The following is a 17,233-nucleotide window of genomic DNA, read 5'->3' as shown; positions in this document are numbered from 1 at the left end:
TCTTCCACCCTCCATATGTATTTAGATTTTACGTTTACATCATACATGATGATATAAATATCAATTTTTTCTAAATCATTTGGATTTGTTGCTTGCTTGATATTTTAAATGCCACCTGTTGACCACATATTACTTTGCATTTTAATCTCTTTGCATCTTTTTTATTAGGACAAGTTATATCTTCTTGGTCTGACAAGAGTTTTTTTATGTGCTTAGCTTTCCTTTCCAATCGAAACATGTCAATGTGAGACCTATAGCCTAATTCAAAACGTTGAGGTTCTCATGTACTAACGACACATTGATCGGTCATGTTGATTGATCACAATCCAATTCTAAATGTCCTCTTTCATGTTGGTCAGGCAGACTCTATACCATTCTGTGTGTATAGAAACATGTGTCAAACCCACCTATTGCTGTGTTTGTGTGTGGTGAGCCATTAACACACGCGATGTTCAGCCAGGAGGAAAATAATCGTCCTCTGTTCTGATGTCTGTCCCTAACCTTGACCCTAGTGCCTTAAATTAACCGTAACCTGTAGTGTATTGCTGCACCTATCCTCACTAATTATATGACAAGCAGGACTGACCCCTGACCACAGGGGTGTAGCCACACGGGGGCCTGGTCAGAGGTTGGCCCCCCCGCTGGCCCCCCGAGTCTGAAAGAAATAGAAAATAAAAATCCTGAACGGAAACGGTCTAAAGAAAGCTGAAATATATGCACTATTAGTTTGATCTAACTTTGACTTGTATTCTTTTTCAAAGTGTTATATTTTGACATTATGAATAAATATTGCACTTAAAATAGCCCCGCCCCCCTTGACAATCAAGCCCCCCCCCCCCCCCCCCGTTGACAATCAAGTGCCACCCCAAATATAACACTGGCCCGAGCTGGTCACCACAGTAATAATGTCCTCGCTACGCCCCTACCTGACCCCTATACCTGCTGCTTAATGCATGTATCTGAGTCGGTGAAGTCAATGATTGTAATTAGAATCGGTTTGCTCTCAGCTGGACGCCGTCTAGACGTTGTAGCGTAGCGACCGTAACCAAAACAAACCCGGGGGTGTACTGCAGTGACACCGACAAGAGGTATTTCCTGTTTGTGCCAACAGACCGGAGCGTCAACCAATCCCTGTGGTTCTGGTCATCACTGTGGTTCTGGGGGAAACATGTGACCTCGTAAAAAAATATTTACGACTTTGGTGGTTTTTGGAAGAGCGATGTTACTGCTCGATGATGTCAGTTGAAGTGTGTTTTTGGTCAATTAGCTCTTTGTTTGTAAATATTTATTTATTTCTTCCGTTCTTTCATTCCTCCAACAGGATAATGCTATCTCTTCTTCATCATGCTCCAAATATATCTCCCCCCTCTCCTGCTCCCTCCTTTGGTCCCGTTCTCCCTCTTTCTCCTTTTCTCTCCCTCGCTCTCTTTCCCTACCTCTATTTTTGTCCCTTTCTCTCCCTAATACCTTCCCTTTTGTCCTCCCTCTTTTTCTCCCACTCTTTCCCTCCCTTGTTTTCTCTTTCTATATCTCTCCCTTCTCTCGCTCCCCCTTTTGCTCCCGTTAGCCCTCTTTCTCCCTCTTACTCTCTCCCTCTCTCATGCCCTCCTTCTCTCGATCGCTCATTCTCTTTCCCGCCTCTCTTTTTTTTTCTTTTTTTTCTCTTTCTCTCTCCCTCTTTCCTCTCTCTTTCCCTCCCTCTCTCCCACTCTCTTTATCTCCCTTTCTCCCATCTCCCACTTTCCTTCCCTCTCTCCATAATATTTCTCCCTTTCTCTCTCCATCCCTCTATCCTCATCCCTCCCTCCCTTCCTTCATCTCTCCCCATTTCTCTCTCCATCCCCCTCTCTCCCTATCTCTCCATCACTCCTCCCCCTCCATCCCCCTCTTTCTCCATTCCCCTCTCTCCCTATCTCTCCATCTTTCCCTCCCCCTCTCTCTCCCTCTCTCTCCAGCCCCTTCTCTCCCTATCTCTCTCTCTCTCTCTCTCTCTCTCTCTCTCTCTCTCTCTCTCTCTCTCTCTCTCCATCCCCCTCTCTCCCTATTTATATATCCCCATCCCTCCCTATCTCTCCATCCCGCCCTCCTCCTTCCATCTCCCTCTCTCTCTCCATCCCCCTCGCTCCCCCTCTCTCCATCTCCCTCTCTCCCTCCCCGTCGCTCTCCCTCTCCCCTTCCCTCCGTCTCCCTCTCTCTCCCTCCCCCTCACTCCCCTGGTCCTTGCCCACCATCACGGTTATTTACCAAATATAGTCTGACAAAGCAGAAGTGGGATTTCTCCCCTGATTGAAGATCAAAGTGTCCCAGTCTCCTCCTCAAAGCCCGCCCAGTCTATTAGGCGTCCTTAAGAACAGAAGAAACATCAATTTCTGCCACATCAATGGCGGCTTCATAATCAATTGGAAAAGACACTTGTATGGGGATGCAAATCTTATCTTTGTCTTACTAGAGCTTTTAGAAGATGCATGTCAGGATTTAATGTTATGAAATAAAAGGGGGATGTGGGGGGGGAGGCGGGGGGCTGGTTTTTAATCTAAAGATGCAGAGGCGTAATGGTGGAAATCAAAGCCTGGAGACTGCGGTAATTACAGGAGGAGTTTGGCTATCCTTATTAATATTGATCAAGTATACTGTGATCTGAACTCCGGGCTTAAGATGAATGTGGAAGGTGGTTAATGAACACAAAATAGAACAGGCTCTCGTATCCGGGGCCTACGCGCTTAACCCACCTACACTGACCGCCTTTTTCGTTTTCTCAGAGGAAAAAATTACCAAACACATAACCTCGAAGAAATGTAAAAAATAATCAATCAATTGTGCTTTGACGTTTAAAATGCTGATGATTAGCACCGCTGTTTCCTCACCGTTCCTCGTGTTAAACTTTCTTTCTGCTCGCCACTCTTTCACCGTGGTTAATTTGCGCGTTGAGGAGATGCGTGGCCGTGCCTTTGAGCGTCAGGGAGAGAGGCAGTTGTGTCAAAAGGGAATCCAAGGTCATTCCTTGATGAGCAGGCGTGCGGCTTTATAATGGCCCCTAAATAAACTGCTATCCTCTTTTGTGCAAGTGGATGCACAAAAGACGGCGTTTCCATCGTCGTCACAAACACACACACACACACACACACACACACACACACACACACACACACACACACACACATACACACACTCGCACATACACACACTCGCACACCCAATGCAGCGGTGGATCAGAGAGTGCTGGAAAGATCTCATTTTGAAGTGTAAATAAGTCGGGACTCAAAAACGTGACGCTGTGGAGGCCATCAATTCTCTTTACTACCTCTTCATCATCTTCATTATCGTCATCTTCATCATTATCATCATTTTCCGGGGTTGGTTCCTGTGCTTTCTAAGCCTTAAACGGTGTCTAAGTGGCACCCAAAGACGTCCATTTCATGCGGTGGAGCACAGGATCACGTAGTGGAGAATATCCATTAATGTTTTTTTCATTGAAATTCATGTATCCAAATCCTGCAGCTATGCCAAGACGTAAACAATAGCGAGCGTGCGAGGCGGGGCCGGAGCCACCCATGTGAAAAGCATTGATTGTTGCTAGCTTGAAGCTCTCGATATATTGGCTGCAGAAGTTGAGGCTGATTGATTTTTCTGCATTAATTTCGGATCCTGGTTGGAAAACCATTAGGGGCCCAGACAAAAACACCAGTAAGGTCCGGGCCCCTGAGTGCTGTATGTGTGTGTTTGTGTGTAGGTGTGTGTGTGTGTGTGTGTGTGTGTGTGTGTGTGTGTGTGTGTGTGTGTGTGTGTGTGTGTGTGTGTGTGTGTGTGTGTGTGTGTGTGTGTGTGTGTGTGTGTGTGTGTGTGTGTGTGTGTGTGTGCGTGTGTGTGTGTATGGGAGTGAACACGTGCGTGCACACTACTTCTTGTTACTCAAACTATAGATCTACTATGGTCGCAGAATATTTGATCAACCAAAACATTGAACTCTGTCTGTTTGACAACAGACATTGTTAAGATCCGTATTGATAGAAACAGAAATACAGGAGAGGTCATCAATAATTTAAACCAAAACCAATGCCCTCAGCCCCCGCATAACCGAATACTGGAGTCATTACGGACAAACCTTAAAACAAAAAGCATACCTTAAAGATTCCGCTCCAAGCGTACAACACATGTGTGATATTGACAACAGAGACTAACTAGTGCGCCTAGCCGACAACTCGTCCACCACCGCAACATGTGAACACATTGCTCATTTTAAATGAAATCGTTTGGAGGGCATTTGAAATTGCATTGCACAAAAGGTTTTCCTTTTGGACACTGTGTACTGTATGGCACATTTAACCTTCGACACAGTTGAAAAATGTTTAGGGTTAACAGATTAAAGAAATGTAGCGCACAAAAGGCTTTGAGGGTAGCATCTATACGCTTTCCTTTTTCCTTTTCTTCCCCTATTGACCATAAGAGGGTTTGAATCTATGGTGGTTAGTCTAACTTTCAAATGATTTATGCTGCTTTGAAACTAGCGGTTGGCGTACATACAGATGCGAAGAGGGCCTTAAGGTAATAATAATAATAATAATAAATTTAATTTATAGTGCCCTTTTCATCCGAAGATCTCAAAGGGCTACAGGTTAAAAGCAAAAATAAAAATAAAAAGGGGGTTTTAAAAACATCTAAGAGTGGGAGCCAAAGGTTTTTTTTAAAAGAAATGTTTTAAGACCTTTTTTAAAACAATCAGTGGATTGTGGTGCCCTCAAGGTGTCAGGGAGGGCGTTCCACAGGCGTGGGGCGGCAACACTGAAGGCCCTACCTCCCATGGTCCTCAGTTTGGTTCTGGGTGTGTGGAGGAGGTTAGAGTGAGTGGAGCGGAGGGAGCGTGTTGGGTTATGTATGTTGAGAAGTTCTTTGAGGTAGCGGGTGGGCATGTCCATGGATACATTGGTGAGTGAGGACGGAAACCTTGTACTCAATCCGGGTGGAAACCGGAAGCCAGTGGAGTGAGTGGAGGATGGGGGTAATGTGCTCATGCTTGCGCACTCTCATCAGGATCCTAGCTGCAGAGTTTTGTACATATTGAAGCCTCTGCAGGCTCCTGCTAGGGATCCCGATGAGTAGGGCGTTACAGTAGTCCAGTCTGGAGGAGATAAAGGCATGAACTAGTTTTTCGGAGTCTGAGAGGGAGAGAATGGGGCGGAGTTTGGAAATGTTGCGGAGGTGATAGAAGGAGGTCTCGCAGAGGTGGTTGATATGGGATTCAAAAGTGAGCTGATATGAAGGTGTTACTTCAATGTTGACCTCTCATTCGAAACGCAGTGTGGATATTCAGGTCGACGTGTTTACTCCTTGTCTTCCTCCGATGTAAATGGATAAGCAAGGTCCAACCCATTTCTCCACCACCTTCTCTCCTCCAACCCCGTCTTTGTTGAGCCGCTAAAACGAACGGTGAACGCGCCATCTTAAACACAACCCGCTGCCGCTCCTCGACAAGATAAATAATTCTCTTTTCACAGCGTGCCTCAATCCTCCATCTGGTAAACACATCAAAACATATCGTCTCCATGGTTTTCCCTCCTTAGACCAATTCCGACCGGTTTGCTGGAAGACAATGGCAGCGGCGTGGCAATGGCGGTTCTTTACATCCTGCCGTAATCCAGCTGGGCACCTTCACCTTGGCCTTGCATCTTTCTGCCTGCACCTCCTTATTTGCACAAAGGAATATCGATTCAGATGAATCCTACATCTACGTCCGGTATGTTTGTTTGTGCTCGTCGGCCTTTGTGTCTGCGTAAACAATACCAAGGGCCGCGAGATGTAGCCTAGATGTTCTGCATTCACCATGGAATATTTTTGTAATCTTTTTCTCGACTCAAGGTCGCCGTTCCAATGTGGCAGAGTCGAGCCCACAGGAGGAGGAAGAATAAACGCATCAGCCTCACATCTTTAATGCCGCTTCGTGTAATCAGCCGGCTCGCGCGCGGTTGTCTTTTTTTTTCTCAGCGGTACTAAAGCGAGGCGGTAGGAGAAAGCTCAAGTGGATCCGAAGCAAGGACGCTGAGAAGGGAGCGCGGTGTGTCGCAAACTCTTCCAGTGTAGAACCAGGAGGATCACTGCTCTCTATCTGCATACCACTAATACTACAGACACCCCTACTGCTACTGCCACCACCAACTTCTTCTACTGCTGCTACCACTGCTGCCACTACTAATACCATTGCTACTAATTCTGAGCCTGCACATTGAACAAACCAGAGAAGAGAAGCAAACTGTTTAATTGAACTAATTATAAATGTATTTATATCCATACTGTTTCCATCCCTAGGGGTGTATGTGTATCCCTGACAAGCGTCATAGAGTAGGTGCAAGTAGGCCTTATATTGACGAGATTTGTTTTTGTAAAATTGCACTAGCCTGTGAATATTCATACACCATGCACTTTCTCTCTCTCTCTCTCTTTCTCTCCTTCTCTCCCTCTCTCTCTCTCTCTCTCTCTCTCTCTCTCTCTCTCTCTCTCTCTCTCTCTCTCTCTCTCTCTCTCTCTCTCTCTCTCTCTCTCTCTCTCTCTCTCCTTCTCTCCTTCTCTCCTTCTCTCCCTCTTTCTCTCTCTCTCTCTCTCTCTCTCTCTAGCTATATCCAAATCTATTAATTTTTTTAGGATATGCTGCACATGAACCTCCTAAGATAGTCCAATTTGATTGGTTCGCTATCTCGGGATGTTGGGCAATATCCCATGATTGAGATCTCAAACTCGAGATATTGTTACAGTCGTCTCGTCACGCTAATAAAAACAAATAAATCGTCAATAAAAACAAATAAATCACGGCAAAAAATGTTTTCTTGTTTATTTTTTGAGTGTTCACGTGTAGAATAATTGTTAAATATCTATATGTATGCATATAGATATATATAAATGTCTAAACATAATGTGTATATATATAAATGTATATATGACACACAACAGCTCCCTATTGGCTGTTGGTCCCCCAATAGACAAATAAAAGTGATTACTTTAAATTGAGGCTCAGGAAGGTTAAACTGCCCTCAGCCTGCTTTTAATTATAGAGCCATTCATTCATTCATTCATGAATGTCAGAAAGTCATTGTGATTCACTCCTTTTCTCTCCCCACTATTCTCCTTCACAGTCAGGGCCCCTGCTTCCTGTCTGGTGCCAGGAACAGGCCGGAGCTGGCATGAGGTGCGTTAACAATGAGAGCCGGGGTCAACCTCCTGCGGCACCAGAGGGGTGGAGCTTTATGGTTTGAAAGGAGGACATCCATGTCGATTGAGACACAAAAGGCCTGGGACCACCAGGGCAACACATTGGTCTGGTTCCCAAAGCATTGAAGAAGACGAGCAAGAATAGAAAAGTGAAGATAAAGTTATATCGGAACTCCCAAAGTCGGACTGTGAACGTCAGCCTGACTTCAGGTCAAAGCAGTTTGGATCATTCATCTCCTAATCAAGTTTCGGTCATTCGTGGATTCGCTGTAATTTGTAATCGCATATAACTGATCATATGGGGGGCACGACTTGACCCCCAGACGACGAGTTGTGGATACGTTCTGCCTCGGGGTAAGACGTATCCTTGAGCAAAATGCATCTTCAACAACCTGTTCCTCAATGAAAAATTGGACAAAAAACTCATTAGCAGACAACTGCAGATCTCTGCGCAAAGCATTTTTTTGTCCCCAAAGCACGGCAGGAAGGAACTTTCCCATCCAGATGATTTTATATGATACCAGAAATTAGAAAGATGCGTGACGATTGTGGAAGATGCAGTCCTTAAGTGTGGCTTGGTACCTCTGGACTATCAAATGTCCAAGTCAGTAGACAGTCCGCCATTAGCCCTGCCTCTTCCTGACAGCCAGCTGGTCGGTGTCCCCTCGGTCCCCCCCCTCCCCCACCCTGCTGCTCCCAGGTGTGTCCATATCGGCCGGGTTCAGGCCCGGCCCTGCACATTGATTAATGGCCATCGCGTCCGTTTATGAAAAAAGGGTTGTCTTGTTTGTTTTGGAGTCCGGCGCCGACAGCTTCTCTGGCCCACTACGTTTCCCACGCTGCGTTTTTTTTCCTGGAGGCCCAAAGGAGGTGTGTGTGTGTGTGTGTGTGTGTGTGTGTGTGTGTGTGTGTGTGTGTGTGTGTGTGTGCGTGTGTGTGTGTGTGCGTGTGTGTGTGTGTGTGTGTGTGTGTGTGTGTGTGTGTGTGTGTGTGTGTGTGTGTGTGTGTGTGTGTGTGTGTGTGCGTGCGTGCGTGTGCGTGTGCGCGTGCGTGCGTGTGTGGACAGTGCCCACTTATGATAAAAAACCTGGCGTACGTTGGATTCATCACGGATGTTCGAACCTGCGGATAGCCAATTGGGCAGAAACATCCACCAAGACTCCACCCCCCTCCAACGTGTAAATAATCTTGCGGAGGAAGAACATGAGCCTGCTGCCTATGCTTTACAGGCGGATTTAATCTATCTGGCTCGCTGTTGATCGATCAGTGGCCCTGTGTAATGAAATGGCCGTTGAAGTCCAAGTTTCTGATATTAATTGCATTATGACAGGGTGAGTGCTATTGATTCTAGATCTGTCAGAGCGATGGACCGCAGAGGTTGGTCTTCATCACCGCAAACATCTCTCTCTCTCTCCCTCCCTCTCTCTCTCTCTCTCTCCAGAATACACCATAACAGTACATCACAATAAAATTGTTGTTACATGTTATATTCAAAAAATGTAATGGCGTCAGTGACTGCTCAGAGAAACTATCTTCTTCATTTAGACACTGTTATCCACTGTTATAAGAAGACTTTGAGTTGATTTGTGGATACATGTCATTAAAGGAAGGGTAGGCAGTTTGGATACACTAGCCACTAAAAATCCCACCCCTCCCTCAGGCCCCCTTGGACAGCTCCTCCCCACAAACACGTCACTAGCCTTGTGGAAGATTCCGGTCAAGCGTAATGCGTGCACCAGCAGAGAGCGTGCAGGTAGCCGAGTAGATAGACGCGTAAGCCATCCAATCATTTTATTAGGGCCGGATTTAATGATTGGTTGGGTTTATCACTGTCCTGCAACAGCCACAGATACCTGATTAGCTTTTTGGTCATTTGATGACAAAGCTTTTGATTTATTTATTCCGATCGGGATGTAAAGAGGATTTAAGAAAAAAAAAAAAATAGAAATGATCTATATCCTCCCTATCCTATATCATAGAATGTATGCAGTCAGGGTATCTTGCTCAAGGATAAACAGCAGACGTTGTTAGATGCTCCTTGTATACATATGTGATGCTGATTTAAGGTTATCTAGTAATACCGTTTATTACCTCAAACCACCGTTACCAACATTATTTCATTTACGTATGCTATGATTGGAAAGATGTGTTAAAACTGAAACCATACTTTTTGTTCTGGTTTAAGCACCGAAATGTGGTTACAAAAGCAGATGCATCAACCAAACCCCTTTGTTGTCCGTGTTGAGTCAGAAATCATGACACAGTGGTGAACTTGTGTTTTGACACAGATAACCGGCTTTCTTCACCAACAATAACAGAATATGTTGGCGGAATAGGAAGCCAGTTTTATCTAATTAGCCTTGCGCCTTTCAGAGACAAAAGGCCATAGATATTAGCATATCAACAAACAGAGTGACACTCACATATAATCTGTTGAAGATATTATAATATAAATAACTTTTCTAGTTCCCAAATATATTTCTATGGTCCGAATTTATCATTAAATGCAATAGAAAATACAACAAAAATAATAGTATTCACTATTATGCACATTTGAATATATTTTCATAATGTGAAAAGGAAACATTGGTTTAGAAAAACATGTAATCTTAACGTTTTTGAATTAAGAACAAATAGTGAAGACGGCACTAATTTAGTTTGGCAGCTTGGCACTCAAATGTCGTACACCATGAAACTAGGATTGAATGGCATCACAAAGATATGTTTATGTATATATATATTTAAATATAATTGATATATAGTATATACACATTCATATCAACTATATTTATATATATATTATACAGAAAAATATAAATAGACAAGTAATGTTCAAAGTATTCTCAGCCCTATCTCAAGCCCTTCAAAACCCTCATTGTGATCCTTGTCTGCATGTACTCTATATGGCTCATCATAATTATAATAATAAGATAGGGCGCACCAGAGGGGCTACGGAGACACTGGATCACAAACACATCATCGGGCGCTTATACAGTTTACCCTGTAGCTCCCTCGTACAGAACCACAACACGGAGGTCAGGATTATCCCGTGGATGTCACACACCTGAATAGCAGCAGCCTAAACTAATCATATATACTGTAATTCTACGAGCGGAGAAGCTTTATCGCTAGATCTGCCAAACGCCCACTCAAAATCAATGCTGCAACATATGACTTCCTTTCAGAGGTTTTTTACATACAGTTAAAGTACAGATAAAGTCTGGCAAGCAGGCAAAGTGGGAGAAAAAATAATATTTGTTCATTTTTTTCCCGCTTTCTTACTTATAAGAAAACGCACTGCTCAGCTCAGCACAATGTAGGCCCTATCCAAAATTATATTTTATCCATAAGAGAAATAGGCCTACATTTATAAATATTTGGGAATATATAGCTGAATCGGTAACCGATAGGAAACAGCTATATATATGGCTTAAATGCATTGAATATATATATATATTCATACATATAAACTGTATATATAGCTTAAAGGCATTGAAGTCACTAATGCACCATCAGAGGCAGGTGTCTCCACGACAGCGGGGTGACGACATCACCCCGCGACCCCTCTGACCCCTGCTGAGCCAATCCAGGGGAGAGTCCGGCTCGGAGCTCGGCTGCCTTGGTCTGGGCTGTGTGGCCTCAGGTTTGTAGAGCTGCTAGCAGCAGGGGAGCGCGCCCCTCCTTCCACTGGCTGTCTGTAGTCACACACACTGGAGGACAGGGGTCCTTCCCTCCATCCCTGTGTTGGCTGCCTCCTTTCATTTTCTCTCCTCCACACTCTCCCTCTCCTCCTTTTTTATTTCTCACATAGTTCTGTTTTTGTGCCTCTATAAATTGTACTGTCCTCCTCCTGCTCCACCTGTCTCCATCCATCGTTGTCTCGCTCCCCTCCTTTTTTCTCCTCCAAGCTTTGTTTCTCTCCTCCCCTTTTTATTCCTCCTTTCTGCCCTCCTTGTGTTGTCTCTCTCCATTTCCTCTCCTCCTCCCCTCTTTTTTTCTATCTTCTCCATTCTTGTGTTATCTCTGATGCTCCCTGTTCATTTTCCTCTCCTCAGCACCTCCCCTCCAGCTCGCCGGGTGGTTTGTAGGGAGATAATGCTAAACCATAGACTCTGCCTTGTTCCCCCAAATCCTAATCAGGAATCATTTATTTATATATTTTATTATAGAATGATTCGCTTTTATAGTGAACCTACTGCCTGGTCTGGATTTGATGACAGCTTCTGATTCACTGCACTTATCTGTGCTTTGCAATACACATTCTCTTTATGTGTATTTTAGAACAGAGTTGAAAAGAGGACAATATTTATTGTGGACAATATTTGTATATAGCTTTAATACACCACTTTTTTTCTTCTTGTAATTGTAATGTTTGCTGGAGGGTAAATGTAACATACAAACGACAATGTTTGGTTTCAATTACATTATGTTAAAAAAATGACCTGTACTGTTTTTTGTTTTATATATATATATATATATTCAAAAAGCTGCTATTGCAATAATAGCGCATTTCCTTTTATAGTTTCAGATAGTGCTCGTGAAGCACAGGTTATGCGCTCAAACGCTTGCGCGTGCCAATTCACGCACGCGCGAGGACACCTTTGCACAGTAACAGTAGGATTTGGTGTAGGTTTTCCTTCATATTCCGAACAGATTTTGACATCATGCGCTTTTTTCCATATTATTTAGTGGTTAATAAAACACCTGAGGGTAGATTCATATTTAAATTAAAGTCACGTTCCTCGTTGGAACTCCCGGCAGTGACGTGACCCTAATTGATTGGCACGCGCAATGCAGGGCGAGTTGAGATAGCTTACTTTAATCAGGCCAAGCTTATTATTCGGTTTTAATAAAAATACAATAGCCCTTAAAACCCAAAGGAACTTCGTAAGAGAAGTGAGATCCAAAGGTAGGCCTATGCTATTTGTTTTTTTTACTTGTCGTGCTTAGGCTGAAGATGTAAAGAGGCACACGAGCCTGTCTAACATGTTAACGTTAACATCTTCACAGCTAGCCATCATGGTCAGCTCCACTGCTCCACCTCAAAGATGTTGGTCAAGGTAAAACAAGCAAAGTCCATCATTTAGTGGTGTTTGTGTTCAACTAAGACACAACCCTGGAATAAGCCTACTGTCAGTCGGCCTTATCGACAAACAGGTGGCGCAAATGATACACACAGGCTTTATTAATATTAAAATGAATTGTCACTATTATTTTAATTAATACAGTAAAAGATCCGCAGTGTAGGCTATGCGAAGTAGAAATCTTAAATATAAACCAACGATCATTGTTAAATAGTTTGACAGATTACTAAACAAACAAAGCCATGCATATATATATATATATATATATATATATATACTCTCAACACTTCCCTTAAGCTCTATAATATATTTATAAAACAATGTGCTTATGTGTCACAACTGCAAAAGGGTGGTAGAAAATGTTGTGTTACAAGTGAAAGTGGTTGAAAATAGCCCGAGGAAGTGCCCTCTGTTCAGCCTCACCAGGAGACCGCCCATATGCGTATAATCCATATTTGCAAGCGAGTCCTATCTACCTCCTATTTTGCCATTCCGGAGCAAAAGAAAATAGTGGCGCTTCGCTGTCCTGCTTCCCAGCCGCTTTTCCTTTTCCTCGCATGCTTTTTCACTGCAGTCGACTCGTCCGCGCCGGCTTCCTCCTCCAGCCCTCTTTTTTTTTTTTCCTATTTATGAAAACGTCACTTCAAGTCCCTCCCTGTTTGAATCTCATTAAGTTTTCTTGTGTGTTTCTCCCTGTCAATAATCCCTGAATCCAGACTCTCTCTATTTCCATCCCTCTCTATCTGTCAATCAGCGCCGCCTTTGAACTGAAAACCACTCCGACCAACTTCAACTCACTCAATCCGTGCGGCTGAGCTCCATCTCCGGCTTCTTTTTCTGCCAAGATTCCCTTCTTTTTTAGTTTCTACTTCACCGCCAGTGCTTGGAAAACGCCAGTACAGACCCTAAACTTAAACTCGGATTCTAGATCACCAAGATCAAGGGTTTAAAACTTTGTGTTTTGTCCCCCAAAATTGCTCGGGAACATGCCGCAGCTCAACGGCGGTGGAGGGGACGATTTGGGTGCGAACGATGAGATGATTTCCTTCAAAGACGAAGGGGAGCCGGAGGAGAAGATCTCGGAGAACTCCTCGGCAGAAAGGGATTTAGCAGATGTCAAATCTTCTCTTGTGAATGAATCAGAAACGCATCAAAACAGCTCGTCAGATTCAGAGGTAAGAGACAAATTAACTAAACCGATTGTCCTCTATATCGCCAGGCCTGTAACGCTGTCGCGTCGCATTCTGTGCACTTTTAATCACATTATTTGCGCGCTGCTTTAAAGAAAAGTTGTTATCCACGCCGTTGTGTTACTTTAATGCAATCCCTGTGTTTCATTGTTGCATTTCAAGGCGGAAAGACGGCCTCCGCCTCGATCAGAAACTTTCAGAGACAAAACGAGAGAAAGTTTAGAGGAGGGTGAGTTGCTGTTTTATTGAATAGTCGTGACTGTTTTCCCACTCACGTTATACGCCTTGTGTGCGCGTACAAGCATACATGTTATGTAATTGCACGGTTTCGGAAAATGCACAAGTAGTTTTTAACGCACTTATAAAACTTTCTTCTCTCTCTCTCTCCCCGCCATGTTAGCTGCGAAAAGGCAAGATGGAGGTCTGTTCAAGACCCCACCGTACCCGGGCTACCCATTTATAATGATCCCCGATCTCACGAGCACGTATCTGCCCAATGGATCACTTTCCCCAACAGCACGCACAGTAAGTTCGCTTATTTATTCCCTATATGTGCCAACACCGGAACACACACACACACACGCACGCACCCAAAACACTGACAGGCAAAATAATGCCACCTAGAAATAGGGCTGGGAAAATACAGACCCAAGTTTCACAACTTCAGGACTGTACAATGGCATGCTTGCCCGCTGCACAGAGCTCTGGCGTCGACTCTGTCAGAAACAGGGGTGCGTGCTCTCTCCGTGGTGTATCTAAACAGGTTTTTACACCTCACTTGTTTATATGTGTGTAATGCATAACTGTGTTTATATTGACAGTTGTGGTCGTTATAAATATATTAAGTAAAAAATGTAAGGAAATTATAGAAAAAGAAGAGAATTTTTTTTTACAATATTTGATAAATTATAAGGCAAGGTGTGCTGTTTTCAAGGCAATCCATACCGTTCAGTAAAGGCCTTTTAGAAAATCCCACGGAATGCTTATTTTGTTACACAGAAATGTACACGCATTCAAACGCTAAATCAGCGGTCTGATCATAAAGGAATCCAAAGCAAGGTGCCCAAACGAAACGGACATGCAAATGAGCGCGTGTGCGTCATTTGCATATGTCAAATGTTTATTATTGCAACGTTCTGCCATAAAATTGTTGCGTTTTTTTTATGAGATTAAATGACCGACATTTTTATTTTCAATCGAAATCTTGCAATGCGTTGTAAATTATTTGCTAAAATACATCATTTATATAATATAATATGTATTGTACATATAACACAGTAGGGAGCCCCCCACAGAGCTGGTCTTGAATAAGAAAGCCATTGCCTTTTAAAGCACATCCTTGTGTAAACCATCAATTTATAAATTAATTTGTGGCATTTATTTAGACCCAATCTGCCCCTCTGTAATTATGCACACTTACCCATTTGCCCCACACCTCCCTTGTCCCACTGGGCTCTGCCGATGGTTAAGTGGAATAATTTTCTAAATAGTGCTGTTTTTTTTCTCCCTTCCCTCCTGTTTTTAAATGGTTGCAATTACAAGTCTCTGCTTTAGGCCCTGTCAACTCATTTTACAAGGTTAAGGCAAAGACCGGGCATTAGTAAGAGCAATCTCTCGCCCTCACTACCTCCTCCGTTCCTGGGTAGCTGCGCCGTTGTTTACTGCCTGGCTGTGTGGACACCTTGGAGAGAGAAGATAAACCTCTTTTTGAGCCATACGCACTCCCATCGGGTTGAAAGGGCTTGCTTCTGTTTCTTATCGCAATTATATTTAAAACTAGAATATTGATGCTGACAGAAGCTCTAATGTTTACATTTGGCTCACACACACACCCACACACACACACACACACACACACACACACACACACACACACACACACACACACACACCCCCACACCCACACACACACACACACACACACACACACCCCCACACACACACACACACACACACACACACACACACACACACACACACACACACACACACACACACACACACACACACACACATACACACACACACACACACACACACACACACACACACACACACACACACACACACACACACACACACACACACACACACACTAGATCGTTGTGCTATAATTCATTCTCTCACTGTTCCCTGATGGTCATCCCTGCTGACATGGGAAACTGTTGGAACAAACACTGCCTCACATGTCCAGTTGTCTCAGTGACTTTCGGATTGTGTAATTACGTGTGTCATAGACTTGTATCTGGTAAAGCCCCCATGCTGCCCGTCTTTTAGTCACCAGGTATTCAGCAGGAGAGATGCAGGATACCGTTACCATAGGCCAGGAGCTTTTTTTAATTTGAAATGTTATTTCCTTCATTTCTTGCAATGTTTGTGATATTTGTATCCCTTCGGTGTACTTTCTGTCCTATGTCATCATCGGGTTTTATGACTTGTGTATTGTTGCAGTCGAAAGCTCATCTGCTTGTCACGACCACACGTAGAATCGCCCCGCCAAGAAATTGCACAGCGGTTCTATTTGTGTGTGTGTGTGTGTGTGTGTGTGTGTGTGTGTGTCTTTGTTCTGCATTTATAATTATTCACCAAGCGAGGCGAAGGATCAGGACAGAATTACAGTGCAGACGTCCCTTTTGTATCGCACCGATACTTCCCGGCGATCCTACCTTGGTTTTAAAGCTTTATCCATCCTCTTTTTTTTTCCTACCACGGTGTGCCGTCTAGCATACGGCCACGGCCCCCACTGTCTCCGTCACCCTGTGTGTCCATACTCTTCCGCTTTGAAGTCAGTGCCGGCTGTAATATAAATGTATTAAACTTAAAAAGTGGCATAAATAATTCACCTGGACATTGATTAGCTGTCGGCCTGCCTAAGCGGGTCGTAAGAGCCGCTGAATGTGATGGGCGGCATTGTTGGAGCCAAGTCTTTCTTCTTGCTGGGGAAGGCGCTGGACTGCTGCTGGTGTGCCTTAATTATTCCCCTGCGCCGTGTGATTCGATCGGGAGCTTTTATTTATGTGCGGGCGTATTTCTTTTTTTTTGTAAATTGAAAAATATTTTTGTGGTCATTTTAGCAAGGTGCTGTTAACTATTTTTATATTGAATCACAAGTCGATTGATCAGCGTCTTAATATTATAATTATGCTGTTATTATTATTATTATTATTATTTTGACCGAAGTTGACTCCCTGTCTAATGAGCATTCAAATTATTTTTGATTTTCTGTCAAGCACAAGCGGTATAGATCGCTTCTGACACCTCAGCTTTTTCCCAGAGTTTTAGTTATTTCATGACTTGAGGGGTGAAAGCGCATTTCACCGCGTGGCACTTAGAATAATTTGTCTGACCTCCGGGAGTCATAAGCGGTTAGAATTTGTTTTTCCTACCACCTATCTCCAAGGAGGCTGACAATTTAGTATCATTTAGCAATTAGACATGACGCTGGGCCCGGGTTAGTTTCCCCCCCGTCTCCCCATCTCTCCCTTGCCCTCTCTCCCTCCCCTCCTAAGCCCCCCTGCCCTCAGCCGCACACAAAGGCAGGCAGGGGCTCTGGCAGCCGCTTGAATTGGTGAAGTGGCCTGGGCCGGGTCACCCTGGCTCCTCTCTCCCTCTTTCAGTATAACTCTCCCTATCTCCCCCCCTCCCTCCCCCTGCCGCTCTCTACCGCTGGCTCCTGGTCTTTGTTTAGCGCCGCTGCTAACACAGGGGTGTGTGGGGCAGCAGAGCTGGAGATGAACCCCGATGCTGGGGGCTAACATCGCA

General features: G+C 44.0%; 1 protein-coding gene and 1 long non-coding RNA gene across 19 annotated transcripts in view; one reads left to right on the top strand and one right to left on the bottom strand.

The window, feature by feature from the left end:
- LOC132446056 (uncharacterized) overlaps nt 1-17,233 on the bottom strand; it is a 173,949-nt gene that overhangs the window by 34,338 nt on the left and 122,378 nt on the right. The gene's annotated exons all lie outside the window — the stretch shown is intronic.
- Nucleotides 12,775-17,233, top strand: part of tcf7l2 (transcription factor 7 like 2) — a 101,602-nt gene continuing 97,143 nt past the window's right edge. For 4 of the 18 annotated variants that reach the window (XM_060036145.1, XM_060036139.1, XM_060036132.1 and 1 more), the window contains exons 1-3: nt 12,777-13,456; nt 13,634-13,700; nt 13,872-13,996. In XM_060036145.1, the coding sequence (XP_059892128.1) occupies nt 13,268-13,456; nt 13,634-13,700; nt 13,872-13,996 (381 nt within the window). In that variant the 5' untranslated portion in view covers nt 12,777-13,267. Of the gene's footprint in view, nt 13,457-13,633; nt 13,701-13,871; nt 13,997-17,233 lie in introns of all 18 variants that reach the window. The other 14 variants (XM_060036138.1, XM_060036135.1, XM_060036130.1 and 11 more) reach the window with 8 other exon arrangements.

The sequence above is a fragment of the Gadus macrocephalus genome, chromosome 18, assembly GCF_031168955.1.
Source record: "Gadus macrocephalus chromosome 18, ASM3116895v1".
NCBI classification, from domain to species: domain Eukaryota; kingdom Metazoa; phylum Chordata; class Actinopteri; order Gadiformes; family Gadidae; genus Gadus; species Gadus macrocephalus.
Note: the sequence above shows the minus strand (reverse complement) of the source record. Positions and strands in the feature narration are given on the sequence as shown.